The sequence below is a fragment of the Cygnus atratus genome, chromosome 2 (genome assembly GCF_013377495.2).
Source record: "Cygnus atratus isolate AKBS03 ecotype Queensland, Australia chromosome 2, CAtr_DNAZoo_HiC_assembly, whole genome shotgun sequence".
NCBI lineage: Eukaryota > Metazoa > Chordata > Aves > Anseriformes > Anatidae > Cygnus > Cygnus atratus.
Window position 1 is genome coordinate 69,330,242 of NC_066363.1, and position 26,849 is coordinate 69,357,090.

Genomic DNA, 26,849 nt, shown 5'->3' on the forward strand with positions numbered 1-26,849 from the left:
GTCCGCCGCCCCAGGCGGAGGAGCAGAGAGCCGAGCGCGCACCGATGCGCTCGACGCTCGCGCCCAGCCGCCGCCATTTTCTCCGCTGAGGGAGGGAGGGAGAAGTACGGCGGCGGAGGAGGAGGAGGAGGAGGAGGAGGAAGAGGAAGAAGAACAAGAACAAGAACAAGAGGAAGAAGAACAAGAAGAGGGCGGTGGGGGCTGTCGCGCCTTCCTCCCTTTTGGCCTCTTCCCTGCTCTGGCAGGTACCAGGTGGGGCCGGGAGAGGGGCGGAAAGCGGCCATGGGCGCGGCGGTGAGGAGCGCGGAGCGGGCCGGGCCGAGCCTGGCGGGGGGAAGGGACCGGGGCCGGAGCGTTGGGCCCCGCCGCGGGCTGTGCTCGGGTGCCCCGGGCCTGGCTGCACCCGGGGGGCGTGAGGCTGTTCGGGGGAAGCCCCTGCTGGCATGGCCTCGGGGTGCGGTGTGGGCAGGGTGTTTCTGAAAGAGAACTGAGCTGCTGGCTTCTGCTAAAATGCTGTTCTTAAAGGGTGCTCGCTGGGGTTAAATAAAAATGCCCCAGCTCTTTCGTAGTGTTTATTCTGTGATGGTTACAGGTCATGAACTTTTAGGAGGCCAAAGACGTTTTGCTTTTCCAGTTACTTGCGTGTTTTTCCTCTTTTTTTCATGTAATAATTACTATATATTATTTATGTTAAAACTAGCGCTGCATGCGACTTTTCCTTTTTTTTTTTTTTTTTTTCCCCAAAGGAATAGAGATAGGAAGAGAAGGTATCATTGACCTAAAGACTGTCTGTTTTGTTTACACTCCTACACAGGAAGAGAAAGGGAGAGGTGTGCTGTTTTATACAAGGCAGGATGGCACTATGCCACTCGGCACTTCATAAAACAGTTTCTTGTTGCACGTTTGTTCAACAAGTGAATCACTTGCTTGAGGGGTTTTGGTAAGAACAAAATAACATTTTTGATAGTGGCAAAAATAACGGTTTGAGAAGTCACGGTAGACTTCGGAAGAGTTCATGTGCTGTTGTCAATGAAATTATTTGGTGGAGAGTGTTTCAAGTGGCTATGTACGTTTAGTGTTTGTCCAGCTGCTAAATAATGTTCCTTGAAATGTTTCTTCAATACTGTTTTGTTTGTTTCATTTAGAGTATGATACAAAAGAAACAGTTGCTCTGTATCTTATGGATGGCCTTTGGCATGACTAGAGCTAACAGTGCTGTTTGTTACTACTTTGGTGGTGGATTCAGTAAGCTGTGATAAATGAACAGGTCGTAAAAGCTGGTGTTGTTGCAGAGGAAATAATTTGCATATAAACAGCTGCAAATTCAGAAGTGTGCTATTAAGTACACTTGTTACGGTCTGGTCTTCCCTCTACTTCTGATCTGTGATGTTCTGTTCCTCATTCAGGTATCATACAAATAATGTCTAAAGTAGCGGCCAAAGTGGAAAACTTGGGTACAAAACTGTGAGTTGTACAGTTCATCCCACTGCTGGACTCTTGAAGCGTGGATGACAGCACATGGCTGTGCGCTGTGCTGCGTGTACATCATTCTCCATGTTGAAGTTTAGGTGAAAAATGAGACTTAGATTCTACTTCTGCAGTTTGTGATCCTGCTGAGAAAATGTGTCATTAACAAATGGTCAAGAAAGATTTGAACAGGCAGTAACGAAACTAAAAGTTCAACTGCATTGTAAGCAATGGGTATATTGCCTTTCCGTGGTAATGATTTGCTCCTTAGGCTTGAAATTTAGTCCTAACCTACGTTCACAATTCTTTCAGCAAGAGTGGTAATTTGTATCCTGCTTTAGTCATCTCTCTTGGTAATGAAGTAAGGATCGCCAAGTGCCTTCTGCAGACACCTTTGCTCTGTTTTCCATGCTGAAGGAATGCCATAAGCACAGGACTGAAAGGGCCTGCTCAGTAATCAAATCCAAACTTAGCAGCTCCACGTAATCACTTTCATAAAAGACATCTTATAAACAATTCAATTGTTTCATCTTTCATTTTTAGTCTGTTCTAGAATGCTGATAGTTTTGGGATGCAAAAGGAATTTCTAGTGAAGTTTCATGATCAGTTCATGTCAATTTACTCTCACACCATCATCCTTAAAATTAGAATTATTTTTCCTCCTCAGTGGTGATCACTTTATTGAAAGCAAGTCTGTTCTATTTGCATCGGGGTTTCACTAGGCTGGGCAAGTTAAGCTTTGATCTTGATTCCGTTCATAAGTTGGACTCTGTTCCTTCATCCTGATAACCTTGCCTGCAGTCATTCTTTAAATTCGTCTTTGAGAGGTATAAGTGTGTGTGGTACTGTACGTAAAGGCTGACTAGCGCCTTATAGGATGACAGGGGTACTTTTCTGCGCCTGCTGAAAAAGCATACTTAACCTTTTCTTTTTCCTTTTTCCATTTTATGGCGACCTCATTCTGTGATTAACTAACAATCCACAAGGGTAAGCTTTCTACCTCTTACTTCTGGTTTTCATCTAAGGAGCTCTGAATTTAAGCAGAAATAGTTATTACAGTCGCTAAATTGTTATTATAGTCCCCAAGCTATTCTTTCAGAACTCTAATAGGAATCTTGTTCCAACATGGTAGCAGGTTGTATCAAAGAAAGGGAAACATAACCACAATGTAAGTTTTATACTAATCAGTTGTTTTTTTTTTTTTTTCATATTGCAATAATAAATGACCAAAGTCCATGCAGAATGTATGGACTGTACTTATTGCATGACTGCACATTGCTTACTGTACTTATATATGATCTGGTTTTCATATACTAGCATATTTTCCATTTTAAGATGGTTGGAAGAGTAATTTTCATAGATGTGTGATGAAAAGTATTTTTGAGCTGGGGATCACAACCCACTATGTAGTTGAGACCAACATAATTTAACTTTTGTCTGCTGATTGAACTAGATTCTCAGCTATCCTTAAAAATCTTGGGACTACTGACTGACCAGTGTGTTTGTCTTTAGGCTGAAAAGAAAAAAAAAGTTTCAAAAATCATACTCTCTACTGAACTAGAGGAATTATTTGCCTGTCAGTCTAGTAAGCTGCTAAATTTCTTCTCCAGACTCACCTAATTTTGTTTCCTATTTCACATGGAAATGGCTACATGTGGTTAATGTTAAAGGGATTGCCATACCATATACCTTATCAGATAATGAGATTCATTTTTGAGACTGGCTTCTTAACCTTGTTTTCATCTTGAAGTTCTTTTCCTCAGAAGTGTGTGAGAAATAGTGAATAGTGAGAACGAGAGGGTAATTTCTTTCACTTCAACACTTCTAACCAATCAGAGGCTCAAGCCTGTAGCTTTTAGAAAACTTTCACAGGCCATGGGCTAGTGCGGTATATTTCACTGTAGAAATAAACTAGGCAGAACTGCAGTGCCTCCACACCAGTATTTTCACTGGGCTTAGATCTTGGGGATCATTCATCTCCCAGCTGGTCAGCCCTTTTATGCCAGAACTCACAGGAGTATTTGGAGCTGTTGGGGAACTGAGGCTAATTTTCTGTTGCTGTCTTTTTTTTCTGTAAAGTATAAGAATACTGCTTTCCACATCAAGCAAAAATGCTTTCAGAAGTGTTGAGAGGCCTCTTAGTCTTGGACATTAGAAAAGATAAGTAAAGCCTGCAAATAAAATTAACCAAGCAAAACTTTTAACCCTTGGTATTATCCATATAAATTCCACATTTGTGGAATTGTGTATTATTGTTGGAAGACTGTATGTTATGTCTTGTCTGATTCTAGTGTTTCTTTTCAGCTTGCACACAGAGAACACAAGGAAAAAGAAGAACAGAAAGAAGATAGCAGCAGCACCGAATGCAGCGAACAAGGAGTCATGGATCTGAAATTCACTTCCTCAAGAAAATACATTTCCATCAGTGTACCTTCCAAATCTCTAACTATGTCACCTCATATCAAATCAGTAGATGATGTTGTAGTTCTTGGTGTCAATCTTAGCAAATTTAACAAACCTACTCAATTTTTCATCTGTGTTTCTGGAGTTTTTATGTTTTATCTAATCTATGGATATTTACAGGTAAATGCTGTGAACTCGTCTAATACTACTTTCCTTTTTCTTTAGTTTTCAATAGAGTAGTAAGATAGTATTTCTTTTAGTCCATGTAGACATCTAAAATAGATATTGATTGTAACATGAAGCTTTCAGAATTGTAAGAGTAGTAAGCCATTGTATAATATAGGATTCTACCACAGTTAATGTGGCTATGAGGTTTGGTTCAGTTCACTTTGATAACTTGCTTTTTTACCTCTGTGTCGAAGGCACACTGTGCTATACAAAATTGTTTTTAATGTATGTTTTTATATGTGACTTCATAGTCTTCTGAAAAAAAAAAAATAGAATGGTACAGACAGACATGCAAGTCTCCACTGGTGTTGAAACCTCCATATTCATCTGAGTTCTGTGAGTGTAGCAGTGTAATACTAGTCTGTTTTCTCTGTTTTCTTTAGTACAGGGCTGAAACAGAGACTATGGTCGTTTGTTAAATGTAAGCGTAATCTTTTGGCAAATGCTAGATTTTTATGTTGTTTTAGTTAAGAATTTCTTTTACTGCCAACCTTTTTGCTCTTATCTTGACAAGTTGCATTTCTGTTCCTTTCTTTAGAAGTTTAGATGTATCTTCTCAATAAAGCAGTGATTAAAAAAATATTTTCAAATAATCACATTTCCAGTGTAGTTCTCAAAAACAGCTTAAGAAGTTTAAATGGAAAATGGTTACTTCCAAAGAGTAAGTTTGTTTATAACAGAAAGCAAAACAGAATCTCTAAAAGGAAAATACTAAGCAGCTTTTTTTACTATATAGTTCTTCTGCCCTCTCTAACTATAACTGACACACATAATGCTTTATGCAATGCATGTATTTTTCCATAGCAAATTGTTCCACTTTTAAATATCCCTAAAACCTACAAATTTTTAAGCTCACAAATGCTATTTAATTTCGGCACTCAAAATTTTAGGTCCACATTTATAAGAGATGAAAATTACTGGTAAATATGTCTCTTAGAGAAAGCTTGAATTTATTGTGAGTTATTTACAAATTCCAGCAAAAAGTGTTTCTCTAAGTAAATGAACTGAAAAACAGACAGAAAACCATCTATATTTTGTGATAAATATTCATGGATCAAATGTATTCCCCCCCACCCCCCAATGAATCAATTTATTATTTTCAGTAGATTTATACCAGCAGTAAATTTTCGCGTATTTTGCGGAAACTAAATTGTCTTTTTCAGTACTTTGCAAGTAATATATGACAGCTGAACTCTAGTTAATAACCGGCAGGTGTAAAGGCTAGATTTGCATGTACATGAAAAAAAGTGTTGACTTCAATGTTTTGGTGTGTGTATGTATGTGACCTTGGTGGGTTTTTGTTTCTATAGGAATTGATATTTTCCGTGGAAGGTTTTAAACCTTTTGGTTGGTACCTCACTTTAGTGCAATTTGGATTTTATTCCATTTTTGGACTAATAGAATTACAGTTGATTCAGGACAAAAGGAGAAGGTAGGTGTTTTTTCCAAACATTCGCACGCTATCCATCAACAAGGAAATATTTTGATATTTATGGAAAATTTCTGTTGTTTGAATGTAAATTTTGTGAGGTATTGGTAGCAGATCTGTAGTTAAAAAAAAATAAAATCTGGACTTACTAGACAATGTTAGAAAATATTTCATAAGCACCCATTTAGGCTTCAGACCTGCAAACAGTCTTGTTGACTGTCTTTACTGTCACTTTGTTCTGCTTACGGAGTGTGCTTTGTCTCTAAGGTAGTTGATATAGACTGAGTCTTGTTTGTGCTGCTTTTTATTATGCCTAGAAAGCCCCGAGTGCACTTCACAGCACTTGAAGCCATCTCTCACCCAAATATCTTTTCCTCAGACTTTGTCTCTTCCTAACCAACAGGTTCCTCTGAAATGCTATGCATCTTGGAGAGTATCAAAGCTCTACTTTCTGCCGCATGGCATTCACATTTTTTGAAAGAATGTGTCACCCTGTCATGAAATTATTCTGTCTTCACTGCAGTCAACCAAGCGGATTCTTGCTGTCTTGAATCCTAAAGATATGGGGTAGTTCCTTCTGACTCAGTGTGGCCATTCGGTGCCTTCCTGCCCTAATACAGCCTTTGCAAGCTATATTGAGGCATTCTGGAAGCTTGGAGGGAGGTCATCAGTGGTGTACACACATTTTAAAATTCTTTGATGCTTTATTTCCTAGTTGAGCGTAACCTCTTTTGCTTACTTATAGTTACCATCAGCTGACTTCTCATACACTGATTTTAGGTAATAGATTCCTTTCTGATGTAACTTTGAGAATCTTTTGTTATTACTTTAAACAATGACAGCTAATATTTCAAGCTATCTGTCTTTTGGAAATGCATCAGATAATGTGTAAGCTGCCTGTTAGGCATTATGTAACTAGCAACTATTTTGGTAATTAAAACTAAAAACTATTGCTTATAGTACACGGTGCAGTAAATAAGTTATGTTGGAAATGTAGATCTTTAGTATTATCTATGTTTTGTTTTTCTGTAATCTAGGAATATTTTTGTAGACATTAAAAATCTATTTCCTCATTTTTATGCTGAATCTCTCGCAAATTTTATTATACAAATTCTTCTTGCATGCCTGCATCACAGAATAAGTTATGGGTAAGACAGGGTTACCACAAGACGACATCTTATGTTAATTGCGGCTTTGAGTACACACAAAAAATAGTTGAACGTGTGCACAGCAGTAACTGTTTAAAAAAAAAATCACAAATAGCACAGTAAGAATTTCTGATGGATCATTTGTTGTCAGGTGATGACTTCATCAAACTGCAAACAATACATGTGAAAAAGTTTGAGTCCCCGTGTTTATGGTATCTGAATGACTTCTCTTCTTTCTGTTGAGTTTTAAAAAAACAATGGTACTTTTTTTTCTGCTTTCTTCATTCTAAAGCTGTCAATGTTCACATGAAAACTTCAACAAAAAATCGTCACAGTGATTGTGACAAGACTAAGATTCAGGGTATCAAGGTATATCAACCTTCTGTGTTTCCTTTGGCAAATAACCTAAAGTCTGTCTCGATTGCTTTGTAAGTCTTTAATTTTCTGAGAGTATTATTTCTTCAATACTTCGTGAGCCATGAAATTTTTTGTTTTGTGTTTAAACACTATTTATTAGCAGTAATTGAAAGAAATGAAATTTGAAAAGAGTCATTTATGTGTTTTTATTTTTTTGTGGAATGAAAATCAGTAAGAAAAATGATCAGGTTGTATTAGGAACATATTCCTTTACCTGAATTTTCCAAGCTAAATCTCTTCTAGATGTGTCTGTAACACCAAGATTTGTATGTTTATATTTTGTAGAATTCCTGGCAAAACCTACATGATAATAGCATTTTTAACAGTGGGAACAATGGGTTTGTCAAATACCTCTTTAGGATATCTGAATTATCCTACTCAAGTCATCTTCAAGTGCTGTAAACTGATTCCAGTTATGGTAGGCGGGGTTTTTATACAAGGTAAGTGTCTTGCTGTTAGATTATTTATTTTGGGGAGACAATACTGTTTGGAATCCTGTATTTTAAATCCCACTGAGGTTCTTGACTAGGGAGGAGCAGGTAGCATTCCTTCTATAGAAAGAAAAATGTGAATTTCTAAAGCATCTACTCAGAAAATGTGGTCAAAAAAGCTACGGGTTACTTGTAAAACTTCAGTTTTATATAGACTCTCTTAATTTTCAAGTAATATAACTTCGTTTTCTAAACAAAAGCATTTCATAAATGAACAATTTTCAATGCTGAAATGGAAAAATCGAGCCACAATTAATAATTTGTGATTCACCACTCTTTTTGTTTGAAAAGTTTGATTTTTTTATTAAGAGCTTGTTGTTGTGTTTCCTAGTTCATATGCTTAATTGGAAGTATATCTGACTTCAATTGGCCTTGGTAATTCTAGAGTTATAGTTAGTATCTAAAGAACAGAAAAAGGGTTTTGGAGAACTCCAGATAAAGACTGTAGATATGTGAATAAACTACAGAGTTTCTGGAGTTCGTAGGTTAAAGTATATTATAATGAGTCTTTATGTATCAAACAAGAAAGTCAGTAAAATTCTGAATATGAATGTATTACGGAACAAAATCAAGAATGATGTGTGTGTTTGTTTAGACCTCCTAGTTGCAATAGAAAACTGAATTTTTATAGGACTGTGGGCCAGCATATACGTTTTTCTTTCAGAAAAGAACATTTATTCAGGCTCAACAACTTTACAAGCTTACATATGTGCATACAGTACTTATCATATATTGAATCTTTTTGTATCATTCAAATTCCCTTAAAACGGGTATTCCCATGAAACTTCACAAAGCTGTAAATTTTATAGTAGTAATCTATTCTCAGAAGCTGTGATTTTTATTTTTTCAGTTAAAAACTTTCAGTTTTAAAAAAAAATAAAGGCTTATATTGAAAGTATTGCTCCTAGAAGAGGAATATCTTGTTTAAAACAAGACATCAATACTCCTGCTTTTTTATTTCCCTTTTTTTCTCCACCTCCTTTCTCTACATCCTTTCTCTCACAAACCCGAAGACAGTTTAGGGTTTTAAAATTTCCCAAATGATCTATTAACATTTGGGAATGTCTTCTCTCTAACGAAAAAAGGCAGACAAAGTCTCCTGCATAAGAGAAAACTTAAGAGTAACATCACAGTTGTCCTGAACTTGCTGAGATGGTAATTTTTCAGGGAGAACGTGCTTTCTGTCATTAGGTGTAAAATTAAAGTTGACCACCAGAATCAGATAGTATCTGTTAAGATCCTCCTCTGTGTTAGAAACTGCTGCTTCTGAAGAAACTGATTCCAGTCACAAAAGGCCAGAACATTACGTCATCTGCTAAAGTAAAAGACAGACATTAGAACAATTTTTCCTTTGCCTTCTAGGCTACTGACAGGATAAACACCAAATGGTTAGAGTATTGCAGTCTCATGTTGTTTTTATTGCTTTTGTAGGAAAACGTTATAATATTGCAGATGTGTCTGCTGCCCTGTGTATGAGTCTTGGATTAATATGGTTTACTTTAGCTGACAGCACAGTTGCACCAAACTTCAATTTGACAGGTAAAGACGTATTTTCTAGTTTATTAAAATGCATATTTTTTTCTATTGCAAGTGTTCCGTAAAAGTTGTAAGAGTTCTTGGTGTAGTGCCTCATATCAAACTGAAAAAACAGGTTTGGTTTTGTTTGCACTAGCAGAACCGTATCTGCGGCAGTAGAGGCGTTTCTTTTAAGCCTTAGTTTTTAGTTTCTTAAAACTTCTGGAAATACCACCCTTTAGGATGAAATATCACAAGCTTGTCCTTAAGAAATATTTACTGTCCAGTAGATGTGTAAAAATCAGTATGAAAAAATACAGTCTGACCATTTTAAAACTTGAAAAGATTCTTTTCTAGTGGAAACTTTCAGTCTTTCCCATTTCACAACCATTTGCTTTGTATTTTGATGATCTCACTTAGATTTACAATAGCTCTTATTTATAGTGACCACACTCTAACTTTTCTGTACTACATAAAATCAGAAGTAAAATATTTTAACCCCCTTGGGTTTAAAAACTTGAGTTTCTATCTCAAATGACGGGAGAAGTGGTTATTCCTAAAAGGCATTTTATGTACTTGGTCAGTGTTTGTATTAATACTGAACCTTGAAAAACATTTGAATAATCAGCTTCTAGTGTGTTCTTCCTTTGAAATTCTGGGATGAGTTATAATAACTTTTATGAGAAACGTTCAGTGTGAAATCTTTATTTCTCAATAGTGGAGGCACGCTTTTATAAGTTTTGTTCCTAAAAATATGAATAAATTCCTGGTTTTAAAAAAAAAACAAACTTTGTCCTCACAATGTTATTTCATCTATTGTTACTAATGATCAAATGGAAAAGACTTGTGATGTTGTCTAAACTCTATATTTTTTGGCCTTGCTCATAAATTAATTCTCATGCTGTTCAGTATAATCCAGTGAAGTATATAACTTGCTGCGCATTAATGTGTTGGCAGTGTAAATGGGTGGGTGCTTGAGCAAAATACACCTATTTTGATTATAGGAGGAAGATGGTGTGCATATGATTATATTCTAGTGTTTTCTGATATATACACGTTACCTTTACACCTATTTTAGACTATTCCTGTTAAGTGCACTCACATCTTGATATATTCTCTTTGTAAAATATGAATTATTTTAAATATATGCTGTGACTTAATCTGAAAAGATTTGAAAAGTTCCTTCTTAAACTGAATGGGATAGGGTAAAGTGCAGCAAATGTAACAAAATCCTGATGCCCACAAAGATTGCCAAAATGCAAGATAAAAACCTTTAAATATCTTCAGAGAATAAACAGTGTCTTTCATTATCAGTTTATTCTGTACATTTCAAACAAATTTGTATATATTGAAGCTTAGAGCACTACCGTTTGGAGGATGTTAGTTCTGTGAAATTAGAATGTAGTTCTGGAATTCGAAAGTCTGGATCTTCCCTTCGGAAGGTGATTCAAAATTCTGCTACTCTGCACCTTCTGGGGAGGTACTTTCTCCATTTCTCTGTTTCCTATTACCCTTATTATTTTATTCTGTGCCACTTAATATAATCAGGAAAAAAAAAGTTTCCTAATGGAAAAGCTGAAGGTTTTCCTTTTCTTGGATGAATTAAGGAACTAGATGGTCCCTTCCTTCAAGAAATGTACTGATTTTTAGTATTGTAGCAATACATATCTGCTAAAGTGTAAAAACCAGTGAGCAGAATTATATTTAAAAAAAGAAAACTATGCTCACTCTGCAAAATGACATTTAAAAGGGTAATTATTCAAAAGAATGTAAATCACAAGATAAGAACTAAAAATGGAGAGGTAAACATTTATTTTCTATCTTCATAGAGGAAACAGCATTAACAAAGTATTTGAGGATATTAAAACCTTTAAAAACATAAGCAGCAAAGTACATGATAAACTTCAAAATGATTATTTTATAAAATTGCATGTTCGTTACTGCCTACTTACAGCCCCCTAAATTTCTGAGTTTGTTCTAGTAATATATACACACTTATGTAGAACTTTTTCCACGCAGACTAGTATGATTCTAGTATGATTTCATAGAATTTCATAGAACTTCTATCAACTTGTTTGTTAAAGACAAAACTTTTTACATATCACTGTTCTAAGAAAACAAAGCTGTGCTGAAAAGTCAGACAACACACAGTCTTTGCTGTCCAATGCAAATACTAAAAATGGATCATGAGCAGACATAAGTTTTGCCCATATCATGCCTTCAAGAATTTTACAAGTCTTTTTTTGCTGCTATTGAAATCCAACCTCACTATTGCTGATTCAAAAAAGGAATCTACACAGGTTTTTTTTGCATATGAAAGAGTTCAGCAAAGAAAAGAGAAACTGTCTCTGCCAGAACAGGTGCTAAGGAAGAAGTATATTTTTCAAGATGGAGTTGGTAATAAGAGCTCAAAACATCCCCTAGCATTATTAAATTGGAGAGGTGGTGGTAGGTACCCTGAATAGTTACAAAAAATAGAGGACCTTCAAAACAGAGAAACCGGAAGGGAAAAGTGTCCAGAAGGAGGTGATCTTGAAACATTGGTGCTATTGAAGCTTCCACTGTTCTGGCATTACAGGTATAAATGGAAATTAACTATCTTCAGCAAAGAGTAAAAACATTACTTGTGTGCCCGTTCCTCTACCCTAGACTGTATGTGTTGGCGCAGTCTAGCCTTCTGCAGACTGAGGTGTTTTGTCCTTAGTTTCACTGTTGTTTATTGGTTGGTTACCTACCTCTAGAAGGTGGAGTACTGAAGAGATCTCAAGGGGCTGATAAGCTCTAAACGACTTACTCATCTTTAACACACTTGCATGGTGAGGATTGCAGATGTGGGAATGTGTTATTGAGGAAGCTATTTAAGTGTGTGGTAGCTTATGAATGTATACCTGGGGTTAGTATTATGTCTTCAAGCATGCCATTAATAGGGTCAAATACAGTATGATGTGATACTGTTGAAGCATGATCTACAGGTCTCATCTCTTTCAGAACTTAGGACCAGTTCTTCCGGTCTTTTTTACTCATGCTTTCCATATTACACAATGTTACTGCTGTCATTCATGTTTTGCTGCTGCTGCTTAGCAGATGCAACTCTGTCACAAGTGGAACAATTTTTGTCTTCATACCCCAAAAAGCACATGTAGTATTAACATGTATCTTGTCCCCACGTCTGCCTTCCATGTGCACTTGCCCTTCAGATTCCAGATAACTTTTATCATATCAATCCAATACTGAACCCATGCATTTGTCCTGTGGTGTACCTTGGCCATTAAGCGCTGCTTGGAAGTGGCATGAATGTGAGTACAGATGGAGATGTGCTTGATCACTGTATGGAAGTGATCTGCAGCAAAGCTATTGGTCAGATGGAGTTACTATACCTTTAGATCGGAGCTGAATCCATGTGGTTAATATCTCTAAACTGTGGTCTTTAGTATAACCAATACTATTCTGGTTGTCATGTCACTTCTGTTCACTCATGCTTTTTCTAGTGCATGATAACTGGAATAACGAATTGTTGTCCATACAGTCTTCTGTGTTGTTTCAGTTGCATATGTCTAGCATGGAAAAGGAAGTGGTTCCCAAACTAAAAATGCTGGTTTGGAAGTTTGCATATATCCAGAAGCTTACCAAGGAGATACCACCTTAAAGTACACTGGTCTCTTTTATAAAAAAAATAAATAAATAAATAAAATAAAATAAAATCTTTCAATTCTGAAAATTCTAGGAAGTGGGATTTTTCTTCTCTGTCAGGAGCTTATACGTCATTTGGTCCATCGGAATACCTGTCTTGAGACCTCTGAACTTAAGAGCATAATCTTAGGAAGATAAAATGGTGCTTCTTTCGAGTCTTCCACTCCTCATTCTTCTGACACTCAGTTTTTTTTCAGGAACCAAGACAAGGACAGGCAATAAACATGATTTTGGTGTCTGATACTTTCTGTGCTGCAGGTTTATATAGTCTTCTTAGAGAAGTATTTCAACGTGTGTGCATCATTCATTTCCTACTCTTGCAACGTTAAATGTAACAGTTGCTACAATCATGAGAGAATCGAAGTTTAGAGGTTGAGAAATGAATTGTGACTGTCATAAATAGGAAGTTATTAATTTTTGTTATTGGAAAGCTGATTACATTATTGAATCTGTAGTGACTTTGTTATGACCAAGTGTGTTAATGTTAAAACTATGGATTTTATACCTATACAGTACTTTTTTCTTTTAAAAAAAAAAAAAAAAAAGTATTTCTGTAATGAAAGGTTGTCGCGGAATCCTTTTACATTTGCTTTATCACTATGTCTAACACTATTTTCCTTTTTCCAGGGAAAATGGTATAGACTAACCGCTAAAAAAGAATGGTATCTGGTTATTTATCTTGATTCAAAAATACCTAAATAAGTACAATTAACATTCTTTCACTCTTGTTACTACATAGAACTACAGCTTGCTTCTTTCCAGTAACGTTCAGATATTCCCATCAAGCCTATAGACAAGCATGGTTCAGGACTTAACTCACGGGAGGAGTGGGAGTGGACACTGCTTTATAGATTGCTAAAACTTATACTAGCATAATGAAGTAGTTCTGCTGATGTTTAGAATGATACAAATATTTATTACTATTCTATTCCTGAGAATTTTCAGGATAAGTACATTGTTTTTTGTCACTGCTCTGTTTTGCTGATAAATACTCTCAACAGGTTTTTTGTTTATTTCTTTCCTTATATTAGGTGTGATCCTAATATCCCTTGCCCTCTGCGCGGATGCAGTTATAGGAAATGTACAGGAAAAAGCTATGAAGTTGCACAATGGTTCTAATTCCGAAATGGTAAATACTAGATTTTAATTTAGTGTTCTCGCGCGCACACTTTGAAAGTATTTAAGTAGTCATACCGATAATGCTATTGGGTGGGGGGGGGATAAAAGCCTGAATTAATACAGACTTTGAAATCCTTTGCAATTTTAAAATAACATGTTCTATCACAGGCAACGCATCTAATGACAAAGTAGGAAACTCATTCTGTTTTTCATATGTGAATAGTGACTCTTGGTGTATTCTTCTTTTTTCCTTCTGTTTCTGTTTTCTGGTTTTTTGTAATGTTCTGTTTTTAACCTTTCAGGGGTGTTGCTTTTCGGGGGTATGCAATTGCAAATGTATATTGCAGTTACAATAACACATTATTTCTAGCAGCACTTTTTTTTACATAGAGGGAAGAGTCTACCCTGCAGGCCTGAAATCAGTGGAGTGTTTTCTGTATGATCATGCACTTAATGTCTAAAAAATTGTTTACAGTTCTGGTATAGATGAATGTCTGTTACACAAACACATTGCTTTTCCTACTTGATAGACTTCTGATTCTAGAGTGTGCTACCATTTGAGAGGCAGCCTTCTGTGGAGCTTGTTCTGTTGAAATCAGTAAAACTTTGACTTTGGATGTTCCTGATTCAGTAAAATAAATGATTTTTAAAAAGTCTTGCTCAATATTTTTATATACTTCTTTGAAACAAGGATTATTTGTTCATATCCCATGACTTTTTATGTAAAACTTATGTTTGAATTTGGCATCTTTTTTCTCTAAAATCGAATCAATATGAGCAAGTATTTTATTGTAACCAATATTATTTGAATATGCCACAAATAAAAACAAATCTTGAAATTGTATTTGATGTTTAACTTGACTGACGTGACAGGACAATCTAGTTTCTCATTTGTGAGAATAGCTTTATAAATGGAGAGAAAATTAGTTAGGAGCAAACTTCATTTATGCCTGAAAATCATTTAGGTTGGCTCAAACGTTTGACCTGCAGTTTCTGAGAAGTAGAAGAATATACCTGAAAGGTATCACTGTGTTCTTTTTGATTGTTTGCTTGTGCTTTTCTTCATTATCCACTGTTGACTGCTGCCAGAGGCAGAGTTCTTAGCTAGGTGGACATTATCTGACCCAGAGTAGCCTTCTACAGCTATAATCTCTGAAATCTGTAAGTACATCCATAGCGGCTTTCTTGCCCAATTTGCATCTTGCCAACAGTCTTCTGACAATTGCTACATGCCTTACAATGCCTCTGATTTCTCTAGACCTTTACTTTTTGTTATGTGAGCTTGAAAGCAGTTCTGCTCTTGGAACATATATCGATCCTCCTTTATTGTGGAGCAGTATTGTGTGTTCTGTCTTCTCATGGCACTTCTATCAGTTGTTAATAGGCTTATCTTTGCAGATAATAGAGATATTACAACAAGGAAACAGTTGATTAAAAAACTTTGCCGTAAGAAGTATGTCTGTAATTGACACTGTGCTTTGAAATGTAATAAATCATTGTGTTCTAGCTAGTAATGTGTGGAATAGTTCTGCTTGCTGTCTCCCTTTCCTACAAGAAAAGGCCACAAACAGCTGAATGCCTCCCACTGCACCGGTGTATAGATCAATCGGCAGTTCCAGCTTCTGTTGTTGCCTTGACATGAAAAGAGAGAATATGAAGATTATTTTGTCATTGTATGAAGCTAGGAATTCTATTAGGGTACAGACAAAATGAAGAGCTCACTTCCTTGCTGAGTAAGATGTGTTGTGAGTACTGAACTAGGCTGGAGCTGGTCATATGTGAAGATTTGGTATCCTGTAGTTGTAATGCAGGTGTGCACTGTAGGTGAACTGAAGTGGCACAGATGATGATTCATGACACGTTCTGGCAGTTCGAGGTGATTAAGTGCTGCACTTTATATGTTTAATGGGTCTTTAATGTGCAGGATAAGTAGCAGAAATCTATCTACCTTTCACATATTGTTCAACCTAATTATTTAGTTGTCTGAAGCTTTATTTAGGCTGTGAAATCCTGAATTTGAAGGGTTTAACAGTCAACATTGACCTCAGGACATTAACTGTCTAGCTTAAAAAAAAAAAAAACAACCTTATGTAGCTGTGGGTAGGAAGAATGCTTGTTATTCACTTTTCACTGTACGCCAGCTGTTAAAGAAATACTAGCAAAAATATCTTCAAACACTGCAAATTTAACTCAGTAACTGAAAAATATTAATAGGGCCATATGTTCAAAAGCCTTTAATTTTCTGCTTTTTATGGTATCACCTGATAATTATTTTCTCTTAAACTATTCTAGGTTTTATATTCCTATTCAATAGGTTTTGTGTATATTTTATTTGGATTAACGTGCACTAGTGGATTAAGCCCTGCAGTAACATTTTGCTCAAAGGTAGGTGTAAAGATTTCATTTTTTTTCTACAAACAACCTCATTGGAAAACATTGTTCTGTATAGTCTGGAAAAAATGTCACCAACTTTCTAACATTGTTTTCATCACATAACTTGATTGTATTCTGTAGTTCATACATTAGTATGTTGTTACAGTCTTTGATGTATAAGATAGTGTAATGTTGTTTAAAAAAAAAAAAAAAAGGCAAAACAAAATCACAGGACCAGACTCATGAGCTTATAATTTCATAATTATTTTTCCATTATTTAACTAAAATTAAATAAGGATCTTTGCATGAATGCATTGTTGAGCAGCTTATTATCGCTCAAGCAATTGATTAAAGTCTGTAGTTTTACGTCATTTTGCAATACCTCAGGGTTTGTTTTTACATTTTCCTAACAGGCTTTTTTTGTTGTTGTTGCAGCATCCAGTTCAGACTTACGGTTATGCATTCCTTTTCTCTCTGACTGGGTATTTTGGCATATCCTTTGTTCTAGCTTTGATTAAAATCTTTGGTGCCCTTCTGGCTGTAACAGGTATGAACAAATGATATCTTTACTGCTTTTGGTATAAAAACATGAAGTAATCTTACTTTGTTATTTAGGACAGCTTTTGAGAATAATTCTCTAGCTTTTTTTCTGTTCTTTGTGCTGACCAATCTTGGTTTGTTTAGTCTGGGTCTTTTCTCGTAGTATATATTTGGAAACTTCCCGGTTCTTTCTGTATGACAGTTTCAATGTTGAAGAGCCTGTTAAGTAATCTTATGCACTTAGCCTATGCTGTGTTTTAATATAGAATCAGCACTGTTCTAAACAGAGGAATTGCTATGGAAATGTACAGCAAGATATAAGGAAAAGATAAATACTATTTGAAACACGTAAGGAAAAAACATTCAAGTAAGGGATGGAAGGCAGTGTCATCACTTCTAAGCACAGTATTTCTGGAGATTACCAACAAATAGTATTGCTAGAAAAAGTGTGTAGGACTCCCCTGAAGCTTTTGGATGTCCATAGACTTTCAGTGGAAAACTGTGGCTACACTGTAAGAGGTAGCAACGTTAAACGTACACTCCATAGTCTGTTCAAAATAAACTCAAGTGGAACAAATTCTGACTTTTGTCAGAATTTGAGAATGTCTCCTCGGTTCTTTTTATTAAACGGAATACAATAAAGGGTATTAGTTTTAGCTTTTGAAGTTAGGATATGAACCAAAGAAACTTCTCATGGACTGTGTAACAGCTGCTGAATTATCTCTAAATTGCAGGTACTATCGTTAATAGTAGCCTATTAATGAGAGAAGCAGAATTTCTTACCTTGCAGTTCCTTTTCTAGACTTATGAAGTAATTGTCCTATGACTTGAAAAGCAGTCATGCTTTCTGTTGAATGTGTAGTACAGCATATGTCAGAAAAAAAACGAAGTATGAATGTAAAGTATCAGTGATATATTGAAAATGTTTTTTGCCTGTCAGTAGTGTATCTGCTAGGCCCACATGAATGTAGAAAAATATCAATCCATGAATTACCTCAAAAGTTACTGGGATCCTCTACAGGCTAAGAAAGTCACTAAATGCTATTGTACCTGCTCTTGTGACAGTTTGCATATAAATAAAAAGTTTGTGACGTGGTGTTCTTACCTAACAGTATAATCAGTTTTTGTGAGTGAATGCAAGTCAGATCTTTCTGTGCTGACAGTCTGTAGGTATGTAGCCAGATTACTGAGGAAAAAGAGGACTTGAAACAAGAGACAGTCACAACCATTATAGCTTTTCAGTCTTTAGGTCAGACTTGACTCTTAACCCATATACAACTGGACATACCCTTCATGTTGAGTAATCAGTCATCTGGAGAGATCTTCTAGAGAGACTGAAATTGTAATACCTAAGACTATCTGGGTTTGTACAAATGAGGAGCCCACTGAGCACAGCAAATCTCAGCACTGCACTGGCAAATAACATCATCTGGTTATACTTGGTCTTTACCAATGCATTGGCTGATATATGTGCCTTAGAAACAATGAAAAGTATTTACATTAAATATGCTCTGTGTGGAAGGACAGCTGTATGGCTTCAAAGAAGTGAGCTTATCATTAACGTTGTCTGCCCAAGATCCTTAATGGAAGGAACAGTATAGAATACGATTAAATCAAAGGAACTGCTGATAAGATAGGTACAACACATTGTTTGCACTAGTTTACTGTGGCTTGCATCAGTATTTGTGATGCTATGACAAATTTTAGTATGTGATGAGTGTGGCAAAGGTAGCTACAGTAAAATGACGTAACTGTGTTGCAAGCAAGTGAATGCTTTTAACTTGTATCATTGTGAGTTTGTAAAGAGTCATTGGAAGTGTTTACTTGTCAGAATATCCTCAGTTGTCAGGATAAACAGAAATGACCCTGCTGTTAATGTTAGCAGCAGTTAATTGTGATAAGATTTTCACTGTATCTAACAACACTGAAAGGAAAGTCTAAGGCGTCTGATCACTTCTCAGCATCTCTCCATACATCTGTTTCTAGACTATCCCTAAAATTATTACTCTTCAGTATATGTAACTGCTATGGAACAGTGAATTGTTTGTCTGAAGGAAAACTATTGCTTCTAACCTTGAAACATCACTTGTGTGAACTTTCCAAAACCAAGTCATTACCTACCTAGCTGTTTTGTGTGTAGTTGTTACTGTAGTCTGTCAAGAACAGTTACAACAGGCTCATTCCTTCCTCAGGATACCTTTTCTTTAAACTACAAACATCAGTCACAAGGGACTGGGGTGGGGAGATGTAGCAAGATGCCATGGAACTACTTTCCTCTCTTCCCTCTTCCCCCAAAAGCTGGTTTCTGCCAGGTAATGTCCACTTCATTTGCATTAGCGGAGAGGAAAATACAGACAGTTGTTTTCTGGACTTGAAAATTGCATGGTCTGGTTTCCTATTAATTCTTACCTCTGCAGCACTTCTGTTTTATGTTTGTTTTAAAGTTCAAGAGATCTACTGGCTGGAAGCTGGCCCAGATGAGGGCTGGTTCATGTATTGAAATAGCTCTTAAAAAAAAAAAAAAGCTATTTTTAGCACAGGTAGTTTTTTTAAAAGTGTTGTGGAGTAGAAGGCTCTTCCCAGATTTCCTTGTGCCTGACCTTGACAATCCCAACACATGAGCCCTTTCTGTCTTGCCTGTAGCAACGTGAAAATGTTTATCATGCCTTGGAAGAACACCACATTCATTACTGCACCCCCCCCCCCCCCCCCAACCTTCCTCCTTGTTGGGGGGAGTGGGGTGAAGGAGTTTAATGAAAATTGTATTTCTGTTAGCAGAATGAGAAATTATCAGACTTAATTGGGAAAAAGAATAAAAGACACTTAATTTAGAAGGAAATGGTTACATAAATATTTTAATTAATAACTGTTTTGAAAGAACAGAAATAATCGTAATTAGAAAAACTGAATTTTACCATTTTCTAAATTATTCATCTGTAAAATGTTTTCTAATTAAAACTCAATTTCCTTTTTCATTCTACCTTAATTTTTCATGTAATAGAAAATCATTTTATTTGATGTGCATAAATTTCTTAATGTATAGAAATTGTTATCAAGAGGTTGAGAGGTTGAGACTGGGGCAGACACAGCAATGGTGAAGGCTGTTTATTCCAGTACTAAACATGTTTTTCAGATAAGATTTTTTTTTGTGGGAGAGGGTTGGGGAGAATAAAACTTGCTTTACTGTCCAAGAAAAGGCATGAAAATACATCAGTAGTCACTGTTTCCTTTTGTTTTGGTGTTACACTAATACTCATGTGGGTATAGTTATATGAACAAGGTTTTTTAGCCTGTTATAGTAAAAAGTACTGATAACAGAAAATATTTTGCTTAATAAAAAAAAGGCATGGTTTTCTTCTGGTCCAGACAATTGTACTATGGTCTTTATTAAATGAGAAGCCTGTGCTGTCATGTAACACCTTCCCAGGTCCCTTCTCTGTAGCTGAATTTGTACACCTGGCTGCTTGTTACTTTTTTCAGTGTTCTCATAACACTTTTACTCAGTTACTGATTGCATGTTTCAATGATAAACTATGTATGTTTCCCAGTATACAATTTACTAGCAGCATTTTACTGTTCATAGCAAATAGCATTGAAATTGTTCAAGTAATTGTTGAAATTTATAGTTAATTTGAAAGTAACCCAAGCAAATAGTCTAATTCCATTTTGGTAATAGAATTGTGTCCTCAGCTCTTACTACCTTGATTCTTGCTAGTGATGAGATCACATGTAGAAGAAGGCTTTTTAATAATTCTAGGAAAGCTTACTAAGCCATTGAAGTCTAGAGTCCTTGGTCTTTTAGGTTTCTAGCCAAACTTGTATTTCTCTGCACTGCTAAATAACTAAAGTTACAGGATTACGAAATGCTGGTTTCATTCCACTTGTTTTTTTTTTTTTTTAAAAAAAAAAAGACCCAAAGCAACATGCTAGACCACTGAACTGTAATAAAGTGAAGTAGGAATGGCAAGAGATGTGGTGTGTCCAAATACCCATGGATTTGATGCCACTTTTTTCCTGCTGTAACAGACTACTGCTTTTAGTTTATACAATAAGTTATTTGTAGGGATTGTTCATTGCTTTCAGGCATTGTGGCCTGGTTAGGGTGAAGTTATCAAACAGCAAGTCTTATTCTGGGAGTTTATCTGCTGCAGATACCTGACTGGAGCTGATACAGCATGCTTGTTTCACATAACATGGTCCTAGCATTATTCCGTACTGTAGGAATGTGCCTACAGTTTGTTTGCACCAAGGATTGTATACATTGCTACATCATTGTAGCCAGACCCTTAACTGGATAATAAGGGTATCTACTAATATCAAAGACTGTCTGATATTCTTATGTTTTAAGAGAATTATTAAAAAAGTAAATGTCTCTTTTCCTCTGCAGTAACAACAGGAAGAAAAGCAACGACCATTATGCTTTCTTTTTTGTTCTTTGCAAAACCATTCACATTCCAGTGAGTATTTATTGTTTTAAATGGGATTTTGTGTTTTATAAAAATTATCATGTTGATCATGGAAATACAACACCAGTAATTAATTATATTCAGGCTTTAATGGTTTTTGTTTTCTGTCTTCTACAAATGTTGGCAATCTGTTGTAAATATTGACTGGCTTGTTGATGCTAATCATGCTAGAGAAAATAGTTTCAATTTTTTAAAGGTCTGGAAGACAAACTGTTTCATGTGTTGGTATTCTTTGTTCTTGCTTTTTAAGAAAAATCTTAGGTAATATCTAGTGCTTAAGACACTCAATAAATTGTTTGGGTACTTTCTGTAGGAAGACGGCCTTACACTGAGGCGTGCAGCTGAGTTATTTCACTGATCCTAAATATTTCTGATCTGAAACAAAATAGCGTTTAATTTTATTGCTATCTGTAAACTTGAGACTTCAGAACAAAGCTTACAGCCAAATGCCCAAAAACAATTTATTCCTGCTAAGAATGTTGAGGCTTAAAATAATGGAGAGCTAAATTAAAAATGCACATTGGGAGGTATAGACATAAGGCATTGAGTGAAAATGTGTTTTGGACCAGTAATAGAGAGAGTAGCTCTCGTAAATGTAGGAAGGAAATACATTCTAAAACCCCTCAGGGCTGCTTTATTCCTACAAGAAAGAACAGGTACTGTTTATTTTGTTTTAAATATCAATGCACCTTAACTCTCTAGCCTGGAGAGGAAAATAAAGGGTTGAAGGACAGAAGAAGTAAAGACTCAAGCAAATTCTTTCTTCAAGTCTACTAAAGTGTTGTTGCTGTTTTTCTTAACCTCCTCTCATTAGGGTTGGAACTTTATCTAATTCACAAATATTGATATGTAATTACTACAACTAAAGTGCTAATGGTAACTTTTTTTCCCTCCTTTCCCTCCCCTTTAGGTATGTGTGGTCAGGCTTGCTGGTTGTTCTTGGTATATTTCTTAATGTTTACAGTAAGAATATGGATAAAATCAAACTGCCTTCACTACGTGGTGTTTGGAAAAAAAGTGTGGAAGAAAGAAAAACAAGGACATTGTCACAAACTGTATAGACAATGGTTTATGGTCTAGACTATCACTTAACATTTTATTGGAACAGTCTTCAACTGATTCACTTTCCAAAGGGAACATTATTAAAACCAAAGGAGCTGAATGCATATTGTCTGCTTGCAGATGGCTAGAAATGCACATTTTCGTGAGCCCTTTCTTCAGAGCACTTGAATTCATCATAAAAGGTGTTATAGGCCATTGTCAGATGGCTTTATCAGTCAGTGAAGGACAGCAGCTCCTGGCAAACTGCTGAGAAGCTGCACCCCAAATGTGACACACTAGAACACTTACTTGGGCATTTTAATAATATTGGCCACGTGGCTTGTTTGAGATAAGCTGTTCTCCGTCTTTGTTAATTGTCTATGTGAGGGAATTTAAATGTAATGCTGTATTCACGTTTAATGGAACCTAATCAGCAATTGGTTGACCAAATTGCAGTTTTAAAGGTGGAAGATTTAGAATATGATATGCTGTCACTTTTTCATTTTAAATAAAAATATTGTGATTTTTTAAGTTATTGATCAGATCATCACAGAACTTGGTATTTCTTGTCATAATTGAAATTTTTATGGAAATCTTAAGCTGTTGTTCTGTTTGGCTATTGCTTGCAAGTAATGAAAATGTTGAGTGCGTTTTTAGGCCCCAAGTGGCTGAGAACACAGAATGAAAAAGTCATGACTGAAGCAGTGGTGTAGCAAGCTGTAATTTACTTATTCTGTGGTGAAGCACTAAATTTTTAGTGGCCTATGGCCTTCCATGTCATAGTGGTGTAGAGAGAAATGAAAGGTGGCCCTCTGAATTAATATCTTCAAATCAAAATTGTTTATTTTCAGTATTGGGCTAAAGAATAACAGCATCTGCTACTGTATTTGGGATATTTATTGTGTCGGTCTCTGTGTGGTCCTGTGATGAATTTAAGAGGATTATGGTACAAACTACAATTTTCTTTATTTAATGACAGGATTACAGTGTACTACCAGTCATTCTTTTTCATTGTGAATTTAAAAGATTGCTGGAATTTAGTAAGATCTGTTCTCTTACTTTCATATTCAATTCATTATTGAATCATTTGCCTTCTCTTTCATTTTATGTATTTAACAATAGCACTTTAAAAATACTAATTGCTTTACAGTTCATTGTTCACACAGTTACGGTGTTTTTTGTTGTTGTGTCCCTTAGATGCATCTTATTTTGTGTTCTTTCATACAGAATGAATGATTTAATCAACTTAAAGAAATGTAAATTTGACGATAGAACTGTGTAATCAGGAAGAATGTACAAAAAATTGAAAAATCACACAGGATGTATTGCCTTCTGCTAAAAATACTAATTTATGAATAATCAAATGTCTGGCAAACATTGTGCACGTTTTAGGAAGAATTGCTCTACCAAGGAGCTTGTAATCAAAGCACAGACAAAAGTGTGCCTTAAATTTTGCTTAATGATTTGGTGGCTAGCATATGACATATTAGGTGTGTTATAAAATAGAGCAGGGAATAATGTAGCTATGTTGGCATGAGTGCTGAGCTGCACTAACTGTACTGTTTCTAGTGCTCAAGCTACTTCTGATATGTCAGCAAAGCCCTTCAACCTATATACACACCTATTGTTGGCAAGTCATGAGATTTCATTGTGAGTGTGATAGCTTTCATTTTTGAATTCCTAGCTGCTGTATGATGTATTGTGTCCTGGGTTAGGTATGGAGGTATGAACTAGACAAACAGATGTACCTTGAAATAAAGAAATAGAAAGATGGCCTGCTATGGTTATCACTGATATTTTCATGTTGCAGCCAAAGTTGTATGGTAAGATACGAAAAAGGGTTACAACCTAAGATTTGATGCAAGAGTGTACTTTGGACCAATCAAGGGGACAGATACAACTTTCTTTCCCCATAACATATATCAAGTCTTTATTCCAATTCATTCTTCTCCCTAAATTAAGTTGCCCTCTGCAGTGGGGTTAAGTTACCTATCAGGCTTAAAAGAGGGGCAGTTTTTGAACCAATGAAAGGAAAGTTCCACAGTAGAACATTGGCTGCGCTGTCCAGGTTGGCAGAACTTGGGTAATTAGCATTTGAGCATCAGTGACTGTATTTCGGTCTCAGTTTTGTCACCTGTAAACTGTCTGTTGCTAAACTTTACTGAACTTCAGGGAACCAAATTATGTGAAAGCTATCATACATGCAAGAAGTTATAATAATTCATATGGGATCTGTTTTCTGTAAATAGATAATATAAATTTTAGAAATCCCAAAGTTTCTGGTAAAAATTAATATATATTATGTAGGTTGCAGAACAGTTTATATAGAACCATGGCATCATCTAGGTTGGAAATTACCTTCAAGATCAAGTCCAACCATCAACCTGAGCTACTGGCTCCAGTCACTAAACCGTGTCCCTTCATGCCATGTCCACACATCTATTATAGTGCAATTTTGTTTGTATTTCTTCTGGAGAGCATAGCGTTCACAATGATTTGCCTTAGAATTTATCCTTGATTGTGTACAAGACTAACTTACTGGAGCACACATTGAGGGAAGTTTGGAATTTTTATTATTTCATTAACTATAGAAAATGGGTTTGTTTTACAGGTATTTGGCACTTTAAAATGTGATTTTATAGACAAAGGAGTACTGTAGATTTAGTGTTCACAGCATAAATTTGTCAGGTTTTTATTTTCATAGGTGTAAGTTTAGTAATTGTTACTCAACAATATGTAAGTGTGTGAAAGAAAATGCTCACAAAAGTGAGAGCAGCTCATAACTTGTCACCTGTCATGGGCTATGTAGTTTCATGCTTTCATTGAAGTTTAAAAAAACATACAGTTTCAGTGAATTGCTGTATTTTTTTTAATGAGCTTTATAGCACATACAAGTAAGAGAATCTGACAGGCCTCCAAGTGTTCTTATTACAGAATTCGGGTTTAGGATCTTCAGTACTGTATATGTATATTGTTTTGTGTTGTCTGTGAAATATGAGTAAGGGCTTGTTTAAGAAATAACTGTAAATTCTCTATTTTTCATGGGAGAGCAGTTATGTTGTTGTGTTGGTTAACCCTTCCTAATGTTATGTAGGCTGATAGGAATAACTTTTGCATTTTATATTCATCAGTTCCTGGACTCTTCACAGTAGGCATTATGAAACTACAGGAAAAAAAAATGTCACCATAAAATTTACTGTATAAATATAATGTGAATAATTTGTTTCCTATTCTCATCCTACACAGCTTTCTCCTCTTCACACAAAAACTGTGATGTAAGAACTAGTTACAATGCAATTGAAGTTCACACTGAAATTTAAGGATGCCCAAGGTCTCCATTGATATCAGCTATTTGCCTCTGTAATGCCCTCCATCTCTGCCTCCTTTGAAGGACTGAGGGAGTTTCCTAAATTACTATGTATTTGTAGCTTCTTTCACAGTAGATTTTTGCATTTACTTAGCACACGTTAATACCAAAGTAATTGTGCAGTGGATTTCTTCAGTATTTCACTAAGGTCAGTACTATCAAACTACTAATTATTGTAATACACGTGTATTGTGAATACAACTGCGGAAGTACTAATGTTCTGAACCCTTCCCTTATCCTATAGTCTTTCCTTATTCTGCATTAAACTGTTTTTTTCTTTTTTTAACCTCTCACATGGGATGAACTTACCAAGTATTTTAACCTAAGATTTATTATAGAATGGTTTGGGTTGGAAAGGACCTCAAAGCCCATCCAGTTCTGAAGGGATGCAAGACATGGACTCCTGATGGCTCTTGAACAGGAGACGTTTATTGCCCTCTTTTCACTGCTACATATACTTTCCCCATAGCCCCACACACTGTCCACGGGCCTGAATCTGTCATACAATTGGTTAGAGACCCTCACACACACGCCTCAAGCCAGCCAGCAATTGGCCACTGCCCAAAGCTCATCTTTAACACTGTAGCCAATTTACTTTATCTTAACCTTGCTCAAGATTCTGTTTCTACCGCTTGTTTCCTCATTATCTCTAATTCCGGGACGTGTGAAACAGTGCAAAGCCACCTGCAAATTCCTTTCCCACACAGTTCCAATCCCCCTGCCATGTGCAGGGACACCTCCCACTGGACCAGGCTGCCCAAAGCCCCGTCCAACCTGGCCCTGAACACGTCCAGGGATGGGACATCCACAGCTTCTCTGGGCAACCTGTGCCAGTGCCTCACCAACCTCATAGTCCAGGATACGGCTGGCTTTCTGGGCTGCAAGTGCACACTTAGCCATACAGTGTTTCCTGTTTGTCTTCCTTAGCTCTGTAACTGTCTTCTGGATGCTCTTTTCCTTTTTAACATGCTGTGTTGATGCTCTATGGGTTGTTTCAGCTTTCCATTCCTGCATTTAAGGGCTTACATCGTGCTATAACAAATTAGTCACATTCCATATTTTCTGCTTCATATCAGTTATGACAGCCTGGGTGATTCTTTAATTTTTTTTTTCTTCCACCAACAAATCTTTACTTCTATGTGTTCCGTTATTTTT

General features: G+C 36.1%; 1 protein-coding gene across 3 annotated transcripts; it reads left to right on the forward strand.

The window, feature by feature from the left end:
- SLC35B3 (solute carrier family 35 member B3) lies at positions 1–22,862 on the forward strand. Of its 3 annotated transcripts, none has more exons than XM_035560273.2 (10): positions 1–252; positions 3,772–4,050; positions 5,409–5,530; positions 7,378–7,532; positions 9,015–9,122; positions 13,820–13,917; positions 16,200–16,292; positions 16,716–16,827; positions 21,208–21,277; positions 22,197–22,862. In XM_035560273.2, exons 2-10 carry the CDS (start codon positions 3,850–3,852, stop codon positions 22,345–22,347), a joined length of 1,110 nt encoding a protein of 369 aa, XP_035416166.1. In that variant the 5' UTR covers positions 1–252; positions 3,772–3,849; the 3' UTR covers positions 22,348–22,862. The 3 variants fall into 3 exon arrangements, with proteins under 3 accessions (XP_035416166.1, XP_035416164.1, XP_035416165.1); XM_035560271.2 differs by having other exon boundaries at positions 91–245; XM_035560272.2 differs by lacking the exon at positions 1–252 and adding an exon at positions 2,393–2,635.
- The last annotated feature ends 3,987 nt before the right edge of the window (positions 22,863–26,849 follow it).